Here is a 21,235-nt window from a genome sequence, read left to right as displayed (position 1 = left end):
GGCGTACGCCTTCTTTTGTGCGTACGCAACGTTTATAAATGAGGCCCCAGATCTTACAAGGTAAAATGTAAACTGTTCACTTCCCTTCTGTTCATAAACATTATTGAGGAACTTCACATTATGTCTTTTTATATGGATCACATGTTACAAATATGAGTCCTAACCTTATTTGCTGCATTCGTTTTAACAATAGCTGAATACATTTCTAGATATGCATGTGTCACATTTGCACAAGTCTTACACTAATGTTTCTTTCTTTCCAGAATTTTGCTATTAATTGTTGCATCTAAAATATTAAATTTGACATCATGAAAAGTGGGGTGCAAAACTGTTTGTCTTTTATTGACAGTGTCGGATTTGAACGGAATGTGAATCTCTAAGATAATAACAGCAGAGGTGAGACAGAGTTCAGGATCACATGGTTCCATTTTCTCTGGGGACATAGACCAGCTTCACAAAGTCTTTTGTCTAATGATTGAACTCATTGTAAAAAAAAAAAAAACGGAAAAATTGAAAAGTACCTAAAATAGGTTTTGAGCCAATGAGGTTTAGAGAGGGAGAGAGTTGCAGCTTTCTTTTTGATTCTTTCCTCCTCCTCCATCTCTCGCCGCGCGCTCATTCAGCTGATGAAAACTGGAGGAGCGCGCGCGCGCCCCTCTAATCCGCGCGGCCAGGGACCCCGTTCCTCTCCTCGCTCCGCTGGTCAGGAGCGCATCATCTTTGCCTTTTTTTTTCTTGGTTTCCGCTACAACATGAGCGCTGATTGCAGCAGTTATTACAACTCGGACGGAGGGTTTGTGGAGGGCTTCTCCTGCCCCAAACCGGGAAATGCTGCGTTTGCGGTCTACTGCTGCGGATTTAACGATGTCAAGTACTGCTGTGGTGACCCCAACAGCTTTTTCCCATACGAGTACAGCTACATGTGGTGGCTGAGGTGAGAGCAGGGCAGGTGTGGCTGCTGCTATTTGTATTATTTTAACGGGATAATGGGCTATACCTTTTTAACCTCTTACTTGGATGATAAAAAAAAGTTTAAAACATGTTTTAATGGGAATGAAATGTGTTCAATGTGTGAGTCAACTTTGTACTACTTTTAATAAGGTTCTAGAAAAATAAAAGAAACTGTTGGTTCTTTTGTAAATAATAATAATAATGTAACTAATATCTTTTTAACCTTATTTTTCCTTTGTGTTTTTTCTTTAAACAGGTCTTCTGCAGCTTCTATTCTTTATTTTAATGAGTGTAATCTCTTGAGTTAAATGCTAATTTTTTATTACATCACCCAAAAATCTGATGGTTTCCTGTCTTCTCCTCCCAGTATTGGAGCTCTGGTTGGTCTTTCAATTGCTGCAGTTGTGCTTCTTGCGTTCCTCATCACTGTGTGTGTCCTCTGCTACCTCTTCATCGCCACCAAACCCAGTCGCCTGGACAATGGCCTCCCCCTGAGAGCACCAGGTCAGGCTTCCACGGGAGGGTCTTTTATTCTTGGGAAGTCATTATCCTGCAAATGCATAAATGAAAAATATAGGGGGTGGGGTGAAAAGGAGGGTCACACTCAGTAATGTTTTTTTTTTGTAATAGGTGGTTTTAATTTTACTGACACTTAGAAAGCCTGCTGATATTGTGCACAGACAAAAACGTCAACACCTTTGTGTGCGGCAGAACTCACCACCAGAAAAGGATCACATTAAAACGCTTGTACAACAATGGCAGTAAACGGCTTTCACGTCAGGCTCTCAACTAGCATGTTGGCATTTTAACCCTTTTACACCAGGGCTTTAGCTCCAGTGTTTACATTCTTTGAATTACCGTCATTCTTCAGTTGTTTACGCTATGAATGTAAATCAGCTTATTCTGTTGTGGATAAAAGCAGCCTTTTGCTGATATACAACACTTTAAAGTAGTAAAGTGCTTACGTAATCAACGTAAATCAGCTGAATGTGTTGCAGAGAAACGTGGCTTTGCGCTGATAATACTTCTGTCGCTGCAAAGCCGATATGAAACGCCACTTTTCTCCGTGTCAGAATCAGATTCACACTGGTTGCATAAACGGTAGAAGAGTAACCTTGTGTCAAAGAGAGTGTTTGTTATTTAGGTGTTGCCGGCGACTTCTCTGGTTTTAAAAGGTTAAAAGCATCGCCTTGTCTTTTTTACTGTTTGTATCCAAACGCCCAACTGATTTGTGCATGAGTTCGGAACTGAAAAAACAGGAACCTGAATTATCTTATCAGCTGTTGATTTTTTGCTCCATATGTTTGTGTGTGGTATAAATAACACAGTACTTCCCACCATTGTTAAGACCCTTGTTATACTATATTGATCACCATTGACTGTATATGAGAACTGGACTGAGTGACCCTTCTCCCCCCGTGTTCCAAATAATAAGTGCCCATTGGTCCCAAAAAGCTGAAATCCCATAGAGTTCGACTGAGAAACAGACAGCTATTACTCAGATATCCTTTTTTTCAGAATACGTTATTTGCTCTGCAACATTTTTTTAGCATATTCTTGCTAATCCTAATTTTTTTATCACGATTTTTTTGCCGTGGCCCAAGTTGTTTAAGTTATAAACTGACCAATCAGATGTTTCAGTAAAAGTAGAAGCATCATATCGAATGTTCGAAATGTTTTAATTGACAGATTCTCCTGAGTCAGCTTTGAGTGGTAGGGGTGTGGCCTTCTAACAAACTCACCACTGATTGGAGAGAGTGGTTCCTGTAGAAATGTAGACTAAGACCGACACGGACCAATTACGGCTTACTGAGGATGTCTTGTCCCAACATGGTGATGGATATATAGCAGAAAAATGGTGACTAAATTGAAAACATTTTGTTGGAATAACCAGAAACTAAGTCATCATATTAGTAATTAGTGACTGAATTTTGTTAAAAATCTAGATTTAACCAACAAGGCAAGCATGGAAAATAAGGTTACACATGAAGAAAGACATGTCTTTATATTTGTACCAAACTTGTCATATTTTTAAGTGGCTCTTGTTAAGTTGAACACAAGTCAACAATGTTAGCAGCTGGAGACAACATGATGCTCTTCCATTCAGCTTGAAATGTGGTTTGATAAACAGCCCTTTCTCTATTGACATCTCACCCCATAGATTTTCTGTACACTGTTTCCACACTATATCATGGTTCATCTTTTGCTGTCTTGCGGATTTTTTGGAATGCAACTTTGTACATTTTATTGAAACTACATTTATAAACAGTGTACTGTGTTCTGCATCCTGATTGCTTTTTGATCTTTTCAACCAATCACTTCCAAATCTATATAAATATTTTATCACTATCTTTGTTTTCATTCTGCATTCTGTTTTCAATACTGGACTCATTTTTCTAAGAAGGTTTGAACTTTGAGGTTTTAAACAAGAGAGAAAAGTGTGAATATGTCTGCCTGGGAAAAGTATTTAAAGTGTGTAGTGTACAGCCTCAAAACATCTATAATCCTATTTTGTGGATTTTACCTATCTTATATTATTTATGGAATTTAAAAACAAGGGAAAACTGTAGATTAAGATTTATTTTTTTGAAGGCTGGGACACAATAGAACAGGCGTTTTAGAAAATGGGCAGGACAGCAGAAAAAGACCCATGAAGGGGTTCAGAAAAAACAAACCCAACAACAACCCAACTTGGTGTTTTGCAGCACAGCATTTTGTAAAAGTGCCTGTCTGTTTTTCAGCGGCGGACCCCAGTGACGGACCCAGTCACGTGAGAGTAACCAGTGCCTCTGGACCACATGGAATCCGAAAACACCTGATGACTCGAAAAGTGGACTCAGATAACGAACCGTCAGAGCCTGAGCGCCTGTTCCAGCGGTGCTTCACTGCCACAGTTACTGGAGTGAAAGTGGAAAGTCCTTCTTAGACCACTGAATAACTTTTAATCAAAGAATCAAGCCTGCTGTGTGCAATTCAGGAAGACTGTTAGACTAACCAGTTGCCAGAGTTTCCAAAGGGGAGTTACAAGTGGGAGGAGAACAGTAATTGCTAACGTGAGGTGTGGTCAAATGGAGTAGTCCGGTTGAAGTGGAATAACTACTATGTAATTCTTTCAAGTGGTGGAACAAACATCCAGAATTCCAATGACTACTCAGACAAAGAGCTTATTATAAAGGCTTGGAAAACGTTCTGCTCCTCATGGCTTCTGATGGGTGGAAATTAATTTTCTCTGAATGAGAAAACATAGTGTGCATGGAATTACAGACACATAGTCACCAAGGCTCTGCTTTAGGGCAGACTGAGTTTGTGTTTCTAAATCCAGAAAAGTGAGTGTGATTTGAAATGCAACAAAAACCAAGTATTTTGTTCAATTTCAAACTTCATTTTAGTTGTGAGCAGCTTGACTGTTATTAGAGGCAAATCTAAAGTACGGGAGGGTCATTCAAGCTCACAGACTCAGCATTCATAGAATCACGCTGCTTATCTTGTCCTGTGGAAACAACAATACAGCAAGCAGGAAGTGATTCCATGATTGTAGCTCCTCTCACATTCTTGGTGTGTTCACAAATGCTCAAGTCACATTTATGTTACCTCATTTGCAGCAGACACGTGCTTAAGTGGTTAGCAAACCACTCTGTGGGCCGCACAGTGCGACTGGAGGAAACATGGTTCAATAGGTCTGAAATATGTGACACCGCATTGAAATTGCTATGCAATCAAAAGACCCCAGGAAACTCTCTCTGACACTGACATTTTAAGAAATAGCCTTGACAAAACAAATTTTGATTCAAGTCAGTGTGATCTGATGCAGTTGGTTACATCTGTTTGAACAAAATGTGTTATTTTCCATTAGAATAAAAAAAGAGCCATTTCTATCAATAGTACAAGACATGGGTTTTCACATGAGTCTGTTTGAAATACATTTAGTGCAACAAAAGTATTTTTTGCCACAAAAAACATTTATAAAAAATAAAAGGAACAATAGCTCAAGGGTATCCTATATGTTTGCTGTTTCCACACCTCTTTGATAAATGACGGAAAGAACTTCACAGAATCTTAGACAACTTAAACAACATCTTAAACAACAGTTTTAAAACTTGGAAAATATATGTGAACCAGCAATATTAAGACAACTGACACTGTAATTTATCACAATTGATCTGACTCTTAGTAGTAATGTAGAAGTACCTTATTTGACTTTCATGCAGCGCTTAGCAGAGCTAAAATCAATGCCTGCAAAACAAGCAACATGACTTACTCACTGTGGAATACAAAGAAGACTAAGTTGCAGAATGCATAATGTTTGCTTTTGGCCACGTTTTCTCTTGGTTTGTCTATGTGCTTACATGCACTTTGTCATTTAAGTGTAGTTGAGGATAATTTAAAGATAATTGATTCAAGCTGCTCTGTGTGCATTTAATTAGGAGCAGTTTGAAGGGGTTTTGAATTTAAATTTAAATTCAAATTTTACCTGTAACTTACCCATATGACAGTCATCATGAATGTACAGTAACAAAATAAATAGAACATGAAATAAATTAGAAAGTGTAAACTAGTATACATATGTATAGGGATCAATGACAACCTGAAGGAGCAAGCTGACAAAGTTGAAAGAAAATTTGACAAGATTGTGGAAACTGCCAAAGATTTGAGGGTTGAGTACGGGTTGAAGCTCATGGATGCTTCTTTTCTAGCTAGTCTTGATGCCCTCACAGATCAAACATTGATCTCATGCATGTATTTAGGTGTGCTTCAGGTTCTGAACTGCAGGTTTGAAAGAACAGAAAGCCATGTCGTGTGATTCTGTTAAATTAAGATTCAAAATAAATTGAACATTTTAAATATAATTTGCTGCATTTCAAAAGGTAATTGTAGAAAGTGTCATTTTGTGTGTTGTAATGATGGGACATGCAGCTGTGTGCTGCATGAGCGTGGAGCAAAGCCGTATTGATCTCATATTCTATCTTATCTCAGGGACTAAAGAGAATGAACATAAGAGTGAAGTAAGACTTGCTTAAGCAAACATCAGTGTCAGTACTTTGAATGCATTGAATGACTTGTGATTACATTATTTCTACCAACATTTTCATGCAAATGTTCCGTAATGACTGGAGGCTAGATGCTTCCTGGCGGTTCTACTGATGCTTTGCATCTTTTACCAACTCTGCAGTCAATTTTCTTTTCAACGTTTCCATTACTGTTAATGAGGCTGGTGTTGCTAAACAACTGTGACAAAGCATCTACCATGAGATGCTGATGTGAGGAAGCAGCTGATAGTGTGGTGACTGACTGTATACCGGTGATGTATGAACGGATCAGGAAGTTGGCTACACAAATACTGATTAATGTCTCAAAGAAAGCACATGAAAAGGTTGAGTGAAAAATGAGCTGCCAAGGTCTCATATTTTATCATTATCCAGCAAGGTACAGACATGAGAGAACCTGGTCATTCGTCATGGTTCTTTGAAATACTTATGCTGTCTTTTTCTACATGTTGAATCACTTGTTTTTACTGTTTAAAAAAAGGGGAGGTTTGATATTTCTTTTTGAGTCTAAAGTTGTAACATTGTGGTGTTTATCTGTGAGGTTTGGACAGTGCCTTCAGACTTTAATATATTCCAAAGTTTGTAGATGAATTGTATTTGATGCACAAGCATAAGAAAGGAAACGGTCTCTTGGTGTCTATGCTGGAAGCTTATGGTAAAAGCCAGCATTATTTTTTTTTTTCAACTAACAAGTTGTACGAACAGAAATATGACATGAAAGGCTTTTCTTTGGTAAGTGAAATACAGATTTGTGCCTCCTTTCAATCACTATTTAGAGATCAATACTCTATGACTATTTTTTTTTTTATTAAGTTACATTTTAATTTTGTGCAAATTTGACTTACAAAAACATTCCACTGTCCCAGCAGCAAGCACGGAGGTGGGAGTATAATGACTAGTTAAAAAAAAAAAAAAGATGTTAAAAAGCAAATGTGGTCCAAAATATTTACACAAAATATGTAAAGAGCCTTGACAGAATGCAATCTAGATTAAACATTTTACTTAATTTTGTTGCTTTCAAACAACAGACCTCTGTTATTAATATGTCCGATACCGAGCTCGTAGTTTGGCTTTAATTTATTCAGTATTTTACTCTGTTCAGATAAGAAATCATGCATATGGAAAGAGGCAGCACAAATACAAACCACTAATCATTAAATGATACGCTGGACTATAGGATAAGACTTGATCTTCTTATCTTATCTTACCTTAATTCTGTGTCTCTGTATGAAGCTGTTATCTAATTTTACTTACACTTCAAAGACTGATTAAAAAAGGAAGAAAAAACCTTCAATGAAATGTTATTATTGTGTGTGTTTTTTTTCTTCTTTTTTTGTCATACAGGAGCATTCCATGAATGTATACTGTGATGTATTTACACAGCCCCACGGAGAACATCAATGAAAAATTCAATCAAACTTGATTCTTTATGCAGTGATGCTGCCAATTCCTGAGATCAGAGATTTCTATAGAAAGGAGGTTCAATACTGTGGAGTGATTCAGAAATTAGTCTTACCTTTGGTTTATATGTTTCTAATATTAAAAAAAAAAGGTTCCATAGTAAATACAAACATTTATATTTTGTAGTCACAGAACTGTAATTGCTTTTTTTCCTCTTTCATTTGATTATTTTCTTGTTTTTCAAGGATGCACTCTCCTTTTTAATCTATCTTTATGCCACAAACTCTAATATGACCCACCTTACTGAAATTTTCTTGTGTGTGGGGGGTTGAAAAATGATTCACTTTCAAATGAGACATTTGAAATTTGTCTCTGGGTATTTTTCTGTCCTTTTGAATAAATGTTAACTAAAGTGTAATCACATGTTGGGGCTGTCAGCATCAAGATTCCTGCTCAGATTTTTTATTTATATCTTAACATATAAAGTCAGAATAAACAGGCAACGAAACCAAAGTGGAACACAGGACGCTTTTCACAGAGGACAACTAAAAACAAAAGATTCATTCAGGTTTCCACTCAGCGCTGTATAATCATGGGACTGAAATGCAAAAATAACTAACTGGATTGGATAATCATGCCATTACTTTAATTCTAAATGTTTGTCAGTTTCACAAATTCAGCGTTTGACTGTCACACAGAATTTCTGTCTTTTTTATCTTCTTTCTTGCCTCAATCCACATCTTCTTACAGTTCACTGGATGAGTTATTGAGCTAAATCCCTCGTGAGAATTTGATGTTATCAGAAAAGGAGATGAAATGAGTTTGAACAGCTCACTTCAGTGCAGCAACGAAGATTTATCTGCTGTCAAAATTCCTCCTTCTCCACTGCACATCAGCTTTACAATAAAAACAGTCTGTCCCCTGTTTGCAGTAAATAGCAGTTTAAATATCCAATTTTATTTATATTTTCATTTGTTCTTTCCAGCAGATGAGCAAACACATTGGAGCTTAAGGCTTAAGAATAAAATACCTACCAGAGATTGTGTAAGACAATAAATGTGGTAAAGCATTTGCGCTTTAAGATAACCCTGATGACAGTTTTAGCTTCCCTATAGCTGAAGTTAAGTTTTATTCATACTTTGCACCTCCATCAGGCTTTATTCTGGCTGCCAAATCCTAAAATCCTTGCCTGACATTTTTTTGGCATTTTTTTTCTTGTCATGTTTGTGTAGTGCTACGGTTACTTAGACTCGCGTTCTAGATTGTCTCAACATGCATTCTTGAATTAAAGGGGACATCATCCGAATCTCAGTGCCTGATTGGTCAAAGTTCGACCTGGTTTAGCTTTCAACGCGTGTTCAATGGACACGTGGTCTGGATGTAGAGCCTGAAAACAATTGTGGAAACTTGCTCAGCAATGTGTGAACACGAGAATTTTGAACAAGGGGGAAAGATGCATAAACAGGGGTTTACATGGACTTTTCATTAGAAGTGGTCACTTGAACGCGTTGTCAAGGGGTGGTGTGAACGCAGCTAAATGAACTAAATCAAACCAAATCATTTTGTCTTGTCCAAGACAAGAAGCCATGCTTTTTCACTCTGTTTCAAATGTGTAATGTATTTCAGCCAACGGAAAAAACACAGTAATTTCTCTGTGTTTTCTACCTCAAGCTAACCAAAGTTAGGTTAACCAAAAAAAAGCCTTTCTGCCAGGTTCCATGACTGAGGGTTGGGCCACCACAGCACCTGCCTTTGACTGTCACCCAAATCCCATTGCATCGGCCACTCCTGAGCTCTCTTGCAGGTGAGGGATCCCATATAATCCCTTTCTTTATCCATTTCTTTATACTGTACATTTTCTTGAATATTTGGATATTTGAACATTGTTTGAGCTCCTTACTTATTAACCCGTTGCTAAGTTTAGTGCCACACACAGAATGTTTTCTTTGAGGTTCTTATCAATTTATGTATATCATATCAACAGGTCGGCTGACCTGAGGGACCGAGAGGGGGAATAAAGGTGAAGAAGTTCAGAGAGGTATGATGGGGCAAAAACGCCCCCTTAGCGCAAATCCTGGTGACGGCGCAAAGGAGAATTGACCGCGGAGGATCACAGCACAGTTAGGATTGCAGGCCTGCAGTTGTAAAATTCGGTGACGCTCGGGTAGAATTGCGCCTGCGCGGTTGTAAGGTTCTTCACTCAGTTCCTGAATACGCCCGCTCAGTTGTCCTTACGCCCTTTCACTTTATGGCAGAGATGAAATGCCATACCGTTTGCTGCTTCATTGATGTTATAGCTTTGACCCTTCTCATCTGTAAAGTAATCTGGGTATGTTAGCTTTTTTGTCCCATTTTTAATGATGTTATTTAATATTTCCCAAACTTCTTGGGAGATATCACGTTGTTTTTATTTTCATTCAGTAGATTACTGAAGTACACTTTCTTACCGTGCCGTGTTATTTCAGTTAATTTATTTTTATATGACTTGTGTCTTTGTTTAGTTTCTCTTGACTTTAGTTTCAAGAATTTTTTTATAGAGGTTACTTTTCTTTTTACAAGCATTTTGTATGCCGGTAGTTAACCAAGGGCATTTGGCAAATTTGTTCTTGAATTTATTAATTGGACAGTTCTTATTGTAAAGTGAGCAAAAAATTTCTTACAAAAATTTATAAGAAATGTCCACATCTTCGTATTAAGAGAATTAATCGTTTTTTTTTTCCATTTCTTAATCCTTTGTAGACTTTCATAAATTTATTTGTTTTCACATTGATGTGAAATAGTGCAAAAACTGGTAAATGATCAGTTATGTCACATATCATTAGTCCACTCATATGAGTGTATTATATTGTATATTGTGATATGTTGTATTATATATTATATTATTTGTAAATATATTATCAATAGGAGTGGTACTTTAAGCAGTGATTTTGCTGGGCCTTGTTATGGTTGGATATAAACTCATACCATACATTCTGCTGATAAAGTCGTCGGTTGCTGTATGTTTGCTGGGGTTTATCAGATCGACATGGAAATCTCCACAGATGTATAATATATTGTCATTTTGAGAGTTATATACAGTATATTTTCCATCCAGTCACTGAACACTTTTAAGGTTGACCCTGGCGTTCTATATACACAGCTTATAATGACATTTCCCCCTGAACCGTTACATATTTCATTTGTAACATATTCATTTGATTTGATTTGATTTGTAATGGTTTATTTCAAGCAATCAAACAAGAATAATACACAAAGAACAAAATACATTCATACAATGACGAATCAAACTTAGTATAATTAGACATATTAATAAATATTGCTTGAAAGGGAGTGGAAGGAAGCAAACTTATATAATCCCACCCCTGTTCTACCATAACCATTTTATTACAAGATTTATCATTATCCGGTTCATAACTTTTATCAGACAGAATTAAGAATCTTGAAATATCAATAAAGCACATGCCAAAAGGAATTACTTAATTATAATGTAAAAAATAACTTTTAGAAATCAACATGGAAGAAATTTGTATAGCCACCGTCAGCCCCACGCGTCCGTGCTGTAACCCGGAACCTGAAACTTTTCTATATATTCATATTCATGTTTTCCATCAACTACCACTGACAATTTATCAATTTTTGTAATCTTAGTATTTCTTTTTTACCTTATATTGCAACTCCTCCACCTATTTAGTTTACTCTGTTCACATAGTTCAGTTCAATGTTTTCTAATTCAAAGTTGGTGTCCTTGTTGCGGCTGAACCAAGTTTCATACACGGTTATGATATAAACCATGAATGCGTCCCTGACCTTTTCTGTAAAACTTTAGGAAGATCAGTTGAAGCATTGCTATTGTATCACTTTCAACTGATTTCCCAGCAGCATATATATCCTAAATTGTTGTATTTTACTTTAGTAAATAGTGTGGCGCTCCTGTATTCACTCTGAGAGTTTATTCTTTTCAAACAAACACTTGACTTTAGCAGTAAGGCTAGAGTGAGATCATATGAATCTTTGTCCTCTTTGGCAGCTTTCAAACTGTGCAATATGCGTGAAATATATTCACAAAGCTGACCTGCAAAACCCCGGAACAGCACAACAGCTATTAGCATCTGCCTAAAAGACAGTATATTGCTCAAGTACCAACTAAATGCGATGAGTGTGGGTGATGCAGTCATAATGAGACAAAAAAAAAACATGAAATACAAAAGTGCAGCAGGATTGTTTCTACTTTCAAAGACAGGAAAGGAAATCTAATCTTCTGCATTTGTGCTGTTATAACTCTTCTTTTTGGATTTCATTCTTCCTCTCTTCCTGTATTTGCACCATTGCAACCAATGAAGTGGAAAAACTCCCCCCTGTCACCAAAATGCATCAGTGTGTTATCTAACTGTAAATCTATGGCAAAATTATCCAACGTAAAGTAAGTTTTGTAACAATGAATGAACTTTTTAAGGGAAAAAGATATTCAAACCCCAATTTGCCCCAAATCAATGTAATAGTTAAATTATGCTAAATTACAAATAGACTGTAATTAATTAGATTTTTTGTAAAGGTAATATCAAATAAACTTGCCATGCTCAGGCCTGTTCATTATCAGACCTTTGAAAAATAAAAAAACATCACACTAGAATCTACAAGAAAAAAGTGAAGCAGTGTTCTTTTTTAAAGCTACAAATTACATTATTCTCTGCAGCAATTAGGTGATGAAATACAGGTTCAGGGTATTTTAAAAAAGCACCACAAATTAGATCTTAGCTTTTTGGACTTCAGACAGCCACAATGAAAGCTGTTCTAACAAATGAAGAGAAGTTGAAAAACTGGAACATTTTTAGGAGGAACTTCAAAAAACAAACAACAACATGTAAAGAACTGCAGGTATATTTGACCAAACAGAAAAATGTAGAACACGTGTGTCTTGCTCAGTAGAGTTTTTGTAGTGAGTCAGCCAAAGTGCAGACTTTTGCGTGATGCTTTTGTTTAATTTTGAACAGAATGTTTTTTCTTAAAAACATGATTGAATTATGACGTTGTCAAGGCGATGCTGAGAGAGTTAAACAGGAAACATGTGTATTGTGCTGACATTCAGGAAAACTTTATTCATAAATTTACACTCAGGGACATCTTTACGTTTTTTTTTCACTTGTTTTGTGACTGTGAAATGAAAAAAATAAGTCTAAATTGTAGCAACATTTGTAGATGTTAGACAGAAACACAAGAAACACATTGATGCTTGTTAATATTTTGATGTGACTCTGAGACCGCAGAAAACTTTTACCAAAGTTACTTTTTGTATTAGCCAGGTTCACTTTTTAAAAGTGTAAAACATTAATTATTGGCGTTTGAAAGAAATAGGGAGAATGTAATCTACAATGCCGATACATTTTTTCCATGAAATGAGAGGATGCCGCAAGTAAAGCCGAACTGAAAATGAACAAGAGTGTTAATTTTACAGATCACACGTGTTGCTTTGAAGTTAAAATTGTCCATCTGCAGTAGAACTTTATACCAAATGTGTGGTTTAAAAAAAAAAAAAACACCTCAGGCTTTCGTATATCTTAAAGACAAGCTTCAAATGTTGCCAAAAATCCTTTTAAAAGGTCTTCATTTTGTGTAATGTTCATTCTCAAGGCTCACATCCCTATTTCTGAATGCTCCTTGTGATTATCCCCAGTGAAGGAAGTCGTTTTGATTCAGATAATTCAGCCAGTTATAATAAACCATGTGTGGGGAAGGAGCTGCGGCCGTTGAGTTCCTTGATTCATCATGCGGACCTCATTATATTTTTCTATAGCGCCATTTAAAATGAAATCATGTAAAATTAGGCTTATTTTAAAGACTTGTATCTTTTCTTTTTGCTTTGTCAGGAGATAAAAGAGCAGAAATGTATTCTTCATTTTACAATGAGAACTTTCTTATCACTTGCATTTTATGTCCGTTGTTTCCATTCAAAACACACGAAGGACCAATAAAAGACAACCCTGTTGAAGTGCTGCCTTTGGAACATATTCTGATAAGCAAATGTAGTCATATTGTAGATTTTTTTTTAAATGAGGAAAATATCTGTTGTCATTTTTGGCAGAACTTTTAGCTGAAACCCACTGGCATGGATTAATCCTGTGTGATTACAGCGCCACCCTCTGACTTGTAAATGTAACAAGTCCAAAGCTTCATTTCCCTCTGCTTTTATTTTTTTGTTTTTGTTTCTGTTTGTCCCATAAGTTATAAATAAAAGTCAACATCAGACTGAAATATTTAGATTGTTTTTTCTTAAAATCTTTCAATGCTTGTTTATATTTATGGCCACTAAATGTGAGTTTTAAGGAGCCTGCAGAGGCAGAAAATATGTTACAGGCAAAGTTAGCCATTAACATGCCTGTCTTTAGAGCGTGGTGAAGGAAGGGTGGAATTGTGGCATGCCTTGCAACCTTTGCCCAGAAATGCTACTATTTTCAAAGGAGAGGAAGAGGAAGTCAATAACAAGAGTACAGTCTTGAAGAGAACCTGCTCTGATTGCTCCTGTGTACAGGTGAGACAAACCTTTCTGAAAACAGTTATTTGTGTTTTTGAAATCTGTGTGGTAGTATCATCACTTTTGTGTTTGTTGCTGGCAGTTCTTCTCTTGAAAGGAAAAGTGGCTCTACGAGGGTTAAATCTTCTGGAAAAACAGAAAATGAGCATTGGGACACTTTTAAAAAGCTAATTCTGAAGAAAAACAGCCGAAGATTCAGCTCAGGCCCACATTCTTGAGTCTCCCAAACTTGCAGCTAACTACTAAACATCATGTGACACTGCTGTGACAGAAAGGTCTTTTGTCTTTCTTCCACTGAGAAATTAGATTCCTTAAGGAAAATTGATTTTTAAACTTAAATTGACAGCCCCTTTAGTAAATTGTCATGGAGTCTACTATATTTTTCCATTTTACATTATTTACAATGTCTGATAAGCTGCTTATTAACATTGCTTCAATCGATTCAACATTTTAGTACATTTGTAATGTAATCAGGATGATAAAATATATATACGAAAGAAAAAGACGTCATTTATTTATATATTTACAAACAACACTCACTAATCTGGACCTCAGGATGAGGTCTATTAGAAGTTTAACAATCACAGATGAGTAGAAAACTGCTCACAGAAAAATAAATTATGATTGGCTGAAAAAAGAGGCAGAACAATGACAGTCTTTCAGTGAAGCAATCAAGTTCAAAATCAAATCATGTTTCTAAGTAATAAAGTTAACATCAAGGAGTTTAACAGTTTTGAAATAAACAGTATTCTCTGTGTCTCTGGTTGTGTTTCCATCTTGTTTAAACAAAGTTTAAGGGATGATCAGGCCTTCAAAAAGTCAATTTTTTCCTGTCAAACTAAAACTTTTTACTATTTAAATCCATGTCGGGTTCAATGAACACAAACGTTTTGGAAGAATGCAAATCAGGTTTGAATAAAGACTTTAAATGATAAAATCAACGGGGGGAAAAAACAGCAAAAAGAAAACGATAAACCCTTTTCAGGTGACCAACATGTTTGACATTAACCATCAAGCATGGATGAGGAAATATGATCATTTTGTTGATTCTGAGTTTTTGTCAAGTCAGAGACAATTGTGAGGAAAATCAAAGAACCTGAGAATTCCACCCTCTGCTGTGCTACTTCTCTCAGAGGTTTATACTGCAGAAAAATGAGCTTAATATGAGTTCCAGAACAAACTTTGGTAAACAAAACAGTAAAGTGAACCTTAAAGAAAAACAGGAGTGGCCAAAATATTTCCTGAAGAATAAACTGCACTACATGGACGCTGAAGCAAATGTCTATCAGATTCATCAGTTGGATTTTTTTAGACAATATGTCTTAAATGTAGCAAATTTTCCTTGTTCCAATTGACAGTTTTTTTTTTCTACAAGTAAAAGAATACTATGTTTAAAATTTTTTGTCTGAAAATCGATTATTTTATTCCAGTAAAGTATTAAGTTATATTACTTAGTCTCAAATGTTGTACTCATTTATCTTTAAGATTTTTGAGGGGTCCACATGCAAAAAAAAAAAGGGTTTGCAATGTTAAATTGCATTTTTCCCCTCAGGTTTGACCTCAGCACAGACAGACAGATGGATCGGTTGAGCAGCAGCGTCTCTGCTGCTGTCTTTTTCAGTGCAGTCTTCTTTACATGTGGTCATTCTGCTGCTGTCGTTGCTGCTGGGGACCATAAAGGCCATCCCAGGCACCTTTTGTGGGAGGAAGACGTTAGCTTGAACAAAACTCAACTTGCCCGTAAGTACAAAAATTAGGGCTTTCTTTCGGCAGCTTCACACTCTTTACAACAGCTGTTGCCTCAAGGACTTTGTATCTCTTCACATCACATGGATCATGAAGGTTTTATTGCATTTTTGTCCTCTGTTTTCCAGACGTTGACCGTTCTAAACTGCAGTGGTCTTATTTAGCAGCAGGTCTGGGCACAGTCCTTTCCATCTCACTCCTCATTGTGATGGGTGTTAAGTTTCGGGTTTTCCATCGCTTCCTGGCAAGCTACAGACACGCCCTGCTCCAAGAGGTAGACGGGGTCAGCCAGTATGGTCAGGATGAGATGTCTTACCCAAATGTGTCTGGCCAAAGGAGGGCAACTGGGCTGGAGGACGATGACGACGGCTTCATTGAGGACAATTACATCCAGGCCAGTGAGAAAGCGAAGGCAGAGAGAGAAAGCCAAGGAGGATTCAGAGAAGAGGATGACGACAGTGACGAAGATTTGCAATTCACAATAGGTTGAACATGTAAAAAAAGGGCAATTAAAAGCAATTTTAAAACATTTTTTAAACTAGTGTTTTTAGACTTTTCAAGTTTAGAGGAAAGTCATTACAACATTTATTTTGCTTTATTTTCTTCTTCTAATGAGATAGAAACTTTTTAGGTGTTTTTTTTTTTTAAGGGATCTTAACCCCTGGATTGAGGATTATTGAAGGTGTGCAAAGATTGATAAAATAATTATTTTTAGCTTATTATAGCTAAGGCTGCAAGCCTGGAAACTGATCTATCCAATACAATAATTAAGACTACTTAAACCAATGTTAACACCCTGAGTCATGAGATCATTCTAGTTTCTAAAAGCATCAAGCCTAATCAAAATAACGAATATAGCTCTATTCAACACATTGGATCCCAGATTTTAAGAAATCATTGCTAATTTGAAGGATTTCATGGTTTTGACACAAACCATTCTTTGTTTAATGAAATAAATGATTTTCAATGAATGAAAAGTTAGTTTGAACATTTCTTCCTGTCAAAATGTTCTGATTGTAATTTTGGTGTTTATATCCTAAATTTATGTCAAATTTGAATACATAATTAATTAAAATTTTGGAATCCAGCTGCTTGTGAAGAAACACTTTATTGAACTGAACATAAATCAATTTTAAGAGGATTTCTTATGTGCTCACATCAAATAGGTGATAATTTGAAGTTACCTGGTTAGTCAGATTTATTTCAGTTGTACTATGCATTCTTTAAAGATATAATAAATTATAAACCAACTTAAGTAACTAAAATAAGCAAAATAGTCAAACTAAGTAATCTGTGCAATAAAGTTTTACAAAGGATTATAATTATTTTCACTTCTTGTCCAAAATGTGTATTTTTAAAAGTTTATCTTTTTCCAAAACTTTTTTTCTTTCTGCTAAAGTAACTAGAGTAAACTGACAAAAGTAACAACAGTACTATTGGAAGTTCCTGTTATAATGATTTCTAAAAGTGCCTTTCACAAAAAAAAACAGCCCTATTAAATTAATTGATGTTTTAAATTGATTTAATGTTAAATAAATTGTTACTTTTGTGGTTTGAAATGAGCATTTAGACAGTAAAAATACTCTGAAAAATGTGTTGAAGCCTCCCTGACTAGAATTTGTGTTGTTTTGTGATAGTCTATATCTGACTATTATCTAACTATTATATATTCTATTTCTTTAATTTTGACAGTCCCTTTGCCAAAAGGCGTTTTCCTCTCAGATCAGACTTGTCCAGCTGGTAAAAGTCTCCCCGATTTGTTCGCCTGTAACGCTCAACACGCGGGCAGCCTGGCCATCCAGCCTCCTTGCTCGGCTCACTCTCACCCTCCTCCTCCTCCTCCGCTCTCGTCTTCTCTTAAATTGCATCAGGACGCCGTAAGCCACCACAGCCAGAGCCATGCTGGCCCCAGAAATCATAAGCACAATCCCAGACACCAGCATTCCTCTCCTGTCGTAGCGTTGGACGGTAAGTGTGGCCACGCAGAGCAGGATGGTCCCACAGACTGTCACTGCCAGGCCCACAGCTAAAATCAGAGCTGGGTCACCTCTTCCGCCGCTCTTTAGCTGCTCAATTCGGCTCCGGCTTCGCACACAGTTCATGTCCTGGATGGCAGAACTGAGGAGCTGCTTGAGGAGGACAGCCAGAGCCAAGAGGCAGAGAGTGGTGCCCACTCCGAGACGCCATGGCCCAGACAAACTGGTGGTGGTGGAGAGGAGCCCCACGCCGCCGAGGCCCAGCCCTACAATTAGGGCCACGGACACACTGTAGCAAAACAAGGAGTGCCGTGGCTCTCTGAACCACCACAGCTCCACTTGGTCCTCCAAGACTCGTGGGCGTATTCGTGCGCGGTCCAGGTAGAGGCTCGGGTGCATGCTGTAATACAAGGTCTGCATGGCGAGTCACCTCTCAGCATGTAAAACAGCACCTTTGACATGCAAAACCTGGGGCAAAAAGTCACATGAATAGACAATTTAAAGGTTATTTTTTAGAGAAAAAATGTTCTTCTAGAGGCAACTTACTTTGTTAAATGCTTGGAACTCCTGTCCATCCCTTTGAAGATTATCTGGCAACTTAAGTTGAAGCATTACAACAAAATTTATCCCAAAGTGCATGAAAGCCCTGGAGGAAAACCAATCCGTCCTGGATGAGACATCCAAAATGAACAGGTAGCTGTGTGTGCTTCCTATTCCACAGCTTGTTAAAGGAATCAAACTGAAAACAACTGGTAGAGGTCTCTTGGTTGAATGAGAGCGTAAAGAAAATCCTGCTGGAGCAACTTTTGCAAATCCCTGCATGTGTGTTTCCCCTGCCTGTCACCACAGTCACCGCCCTGGTGTCACACATCGCTGACCTCCTGTCGCTCTCGGCCTCAGTGCCAGGCAGACCACACACACATGCCCTCCTCTCATCACACACCTCGCCATGTCACGCCACAATAGCAGCTTTGGATCACAATATAGAAAAAGATTGGCAACATTGTCTGCAGAGCTCCAACACAAACAATGGGCTGAACCATGAACACAATGACTCCTCTGCAGAGGCCATGTGGCGGACGTGGCGCTGTTGCGTTGCTGTTGTGAAGAGCTGAGTGATGTCAGGGTGTAGTGATAATGCTGTGTCTGTGATCCAAAAACATAGCATCATTCACACTCAGGCTGCTGCCGTACAGCTGCTCCAGAGGCCGTGCTCTTAACTCTGACATGATTTTTAAAAAAACATCTCATGGATAAGATGTTTGCCAGTGATGACCACATTATTGAAGTGTTGATGTGTAGTCCTGCCAAGATACAAGACCACAGGCTAAACTATCAACTTCTGCAGATCTCTCACATTGAAATTAAGGCAACAGGGTTGTCTTCTGCTTTAGCCCTTATTTGTCCATTGGTTTCATCCTGTATTTTGTTTTTTTTTTACAATACAATAAGCTAAAAATTGGTCAAAAGGAGTGATGTTGAGGCCACTACAATGTATTCCTGGAACAACTTCTTTCAATTTTGTGACTTGAAATTTGTGAGAGCGATGACTGTTTGTCAAAAAGCAAATGTATTTGGTTATATTAACTTGAAATGAATGTGTTTAACATAAACTAAGTCATAAACTAAATAAAGGAAACATAAAATGTTTGAACAAAATGGCATAAAATCTAAAGGTGAAAGATAAGCATAAGTCAGAAAGTCACTCATTTAATTAATAAAAGGAAATGTTTGTTATTTGTGAAAAAGACACTTCACAGATTTTAAAGCCAGAAAGTTTTTCCTTCATTATTACTGAATAGGGGGGTTGGCTATAACCCTTGTGCTATCTTAGATGACCCCACCCTTACATTGACGTGTTCGCCCTACCATGACAAAGGTTGATAAAGGTGGAAAGATTTCATGTAATCCATGGACACCAGTGAAGATCACAAATCATTGAAGAAAAAAGGTTCACACTGTCTAGTGGGTCTAGATGACCCAACTCCCAATGTTAAAGTGCCTAGGATAGCACAAGGGTTAAGCTGCATTGAAAACGCCGTCCTCAACAGGTGACACCTTGTAAAGGTGATCACCAGTCACAATCGTGGAACAAAGTTTTTGCACCCTCTAGGGGTCAAGCTATATTCCTGCCACATGAAAATTTTAAACAAAAATCCAAAAAAATGAAAGTTACCTCAGCTGTTGACAGAATTATGGGGTTTAGATGCTAATTGCAGCAACCTTTGGTGAAAGCTTAAAGGTGCAGCAAAATGAAAATATGTCAAATTGAGAAGGAAAATGTTTTATTATTATCGTTGTTTAAATGTATTTATTTAAATGTTAACTCAGATTGACCTTTTTACCTTTTTAGAAAAAACAGTTGTGTGTTTGTTAATCTGCTTCCATCCACAGCTAGGAAGAGGGGGTTTTAAGAAACACTGTCCTGAGTTGGTAAAGAATACTGTTTGAACTTAGAATCCACCAAATGGGTTATTATACGAGACCCCTTAATGAACTTTTCGCTTTGTCTTGAAATTGGAACTTCCTTCTTGTGTTCTTAATAAAAGCAGCACGAGGAGAGAAGATCCTTTGAGAAGAGAAGCGTGGTGGACGTTTTCTGTCACACTTGCTTTTCTCCCTCGTGCATGAGAACCTTGATTCTTGTTGTTTCTAATTGTGTTTTTCTTTAATGTCTAGATGCATTTATCTGACACAAATATAGAAAAGTCACTAAATCGTGACAAGGCAAAGTGTGTAACAATTTAGTAGTGACATAATCTTATAAAAGGGAAGACACAAGATGTGACATTGGAAAAGTTTAAAAGTCAACATCTGACGAGGTATGAATAGATGACAAAAGGTTTTGGCCGCTCCATGCAGAGAAATGTATGAAGTCATCAGCAAGGCGAGCTTTGTATTGCACAAATAATAGACAGTAATTCAAAATGACTCACAGAAGCAAGAAAAACAAAACTAAAAACCAAGAATTAGAATTAAAAAGGTAAATTCTAATTAGAAATCACATAAAAAAAGAGAATTAAAGTTGTCAAGGATGAAGTAAAAAAGACTAGCTTTCCGCCTGTCGTAGTAGGAAATTGTTTAACATAATCAGGAAGAGCATTTCAGATTTGTAAAGGCTGTTTCAGCAAGTTTGTTTGGCGCCAGCAGAAGACGGACAGAGAGTATAGCACTTCTGATGCTCCTCAAAGAAGTATTGAACACTTCCTGGGGTAAGTTCCAATAGTAGGCAAAAAAAAAAAAAAGTCAAAACTAAGAGTGCACATTTGATTGACCTCAACATGTGCTCTACTGAATTTTAAGAGCTTTCCAGAACTGAGTCTGTCTCTTTCATACTTTTTTGGGACTCAAGAGAGACTCAATGGGAGTTTTTCATTTTACCAGACAGTTATGTTCTATTTGTGCCAAGTAAACATGCTTTCTAAAATCTAATTTTCTTTAAACTCATTAATTACTGTAATTCAATTACAGTGTCCAAAAATCTAAAATAAAAACATTGTGGTACTTATTTGTATCAGCCACAATGGAGCAGCAAATACTGGGGAAAACAAAATGAACAATAGTAGATAAAATTGTCCATCTGTGTT

At 37.0% G+C, this 21,235-nt stretch overlaps 2 protein-coding genes across 3 annotated transcripts; one reads left to right on the top strand and one right to left on the bottom strand.

Moving 5' to 3' along the window:
- The first annotated feature begins 504 nt into the window (after positions 1-504).
- Positions 505-4,946, top strand: LOC101174624 (protein shisa-like-2B). Its single transcript, XM_004079073.5, has 3 exons — positions 505-934; positions 1,319-1,455; positions 3,693-4,946. Exons 1-3 carry the CDS (start codon positions 627-629, stop codon positions 3,875-3,877), a joined length of 630 nt encoding a protein of 209 aa, XP_004079121.2. The 5' UTR covers positions 505-626; the 3' UTR covers positions 3,878-4,946.
- Positions 4,947-14,416: 9,470 nt separating this feature from the next.
- Positions 14,417-18,368, bottom strand: tmem125b (transmembrane protein 125b). Of its 2 annotated transcripts, none has more exons than XM_078935694.1 (2): positions 18,195-18,368; positions 14,417-18,048 (listed from the first exon to the last, which is right to left on the bottom strand). In XM_078935694.1, the coding sequence occupies exons 1-2, from the start codon at positions 18,221-18,223 to the stop codon at positions 17,391-17,393; spliced, it is 687 nt and encodes a 228-aa protein (XP_078791820.1). In that variant the 5' UTR covers positions 18,224-18,368; the 3' UTR covers positions 14,417-17,390. The 2 variants fall into 2 exon arrangements, with proteins under 2 accessions (XP_078791820.1, XP_004079120.1); XM_004079072.4 differs by having other exon boundaries at positions 14,417-18,116; positions 18,195-18,331.
- Positions 18,369-21,235: the final 2,867 nt, after the last annotated feature.

This window comes from Oryzias latipes, chromosome 17 (genome assembly GCF_053564925.1).
Source record: "Oryzias latipes strain Hd-rR chromosome 17, Olatipes_Hd-rR_3.1".
Classification (NCBI taxonomy): Eukaryota; Metazoa; Chordata; class Actinopteri; order Beloniformes; family Adrianichthyidae; genus Oryzias; species Oryzias latipes.
The sequence above is the reverse complement of the archived record's forward strand: the minus strand, read 5'-3'. Positions and strand labels throughout refer to the sequence as shown.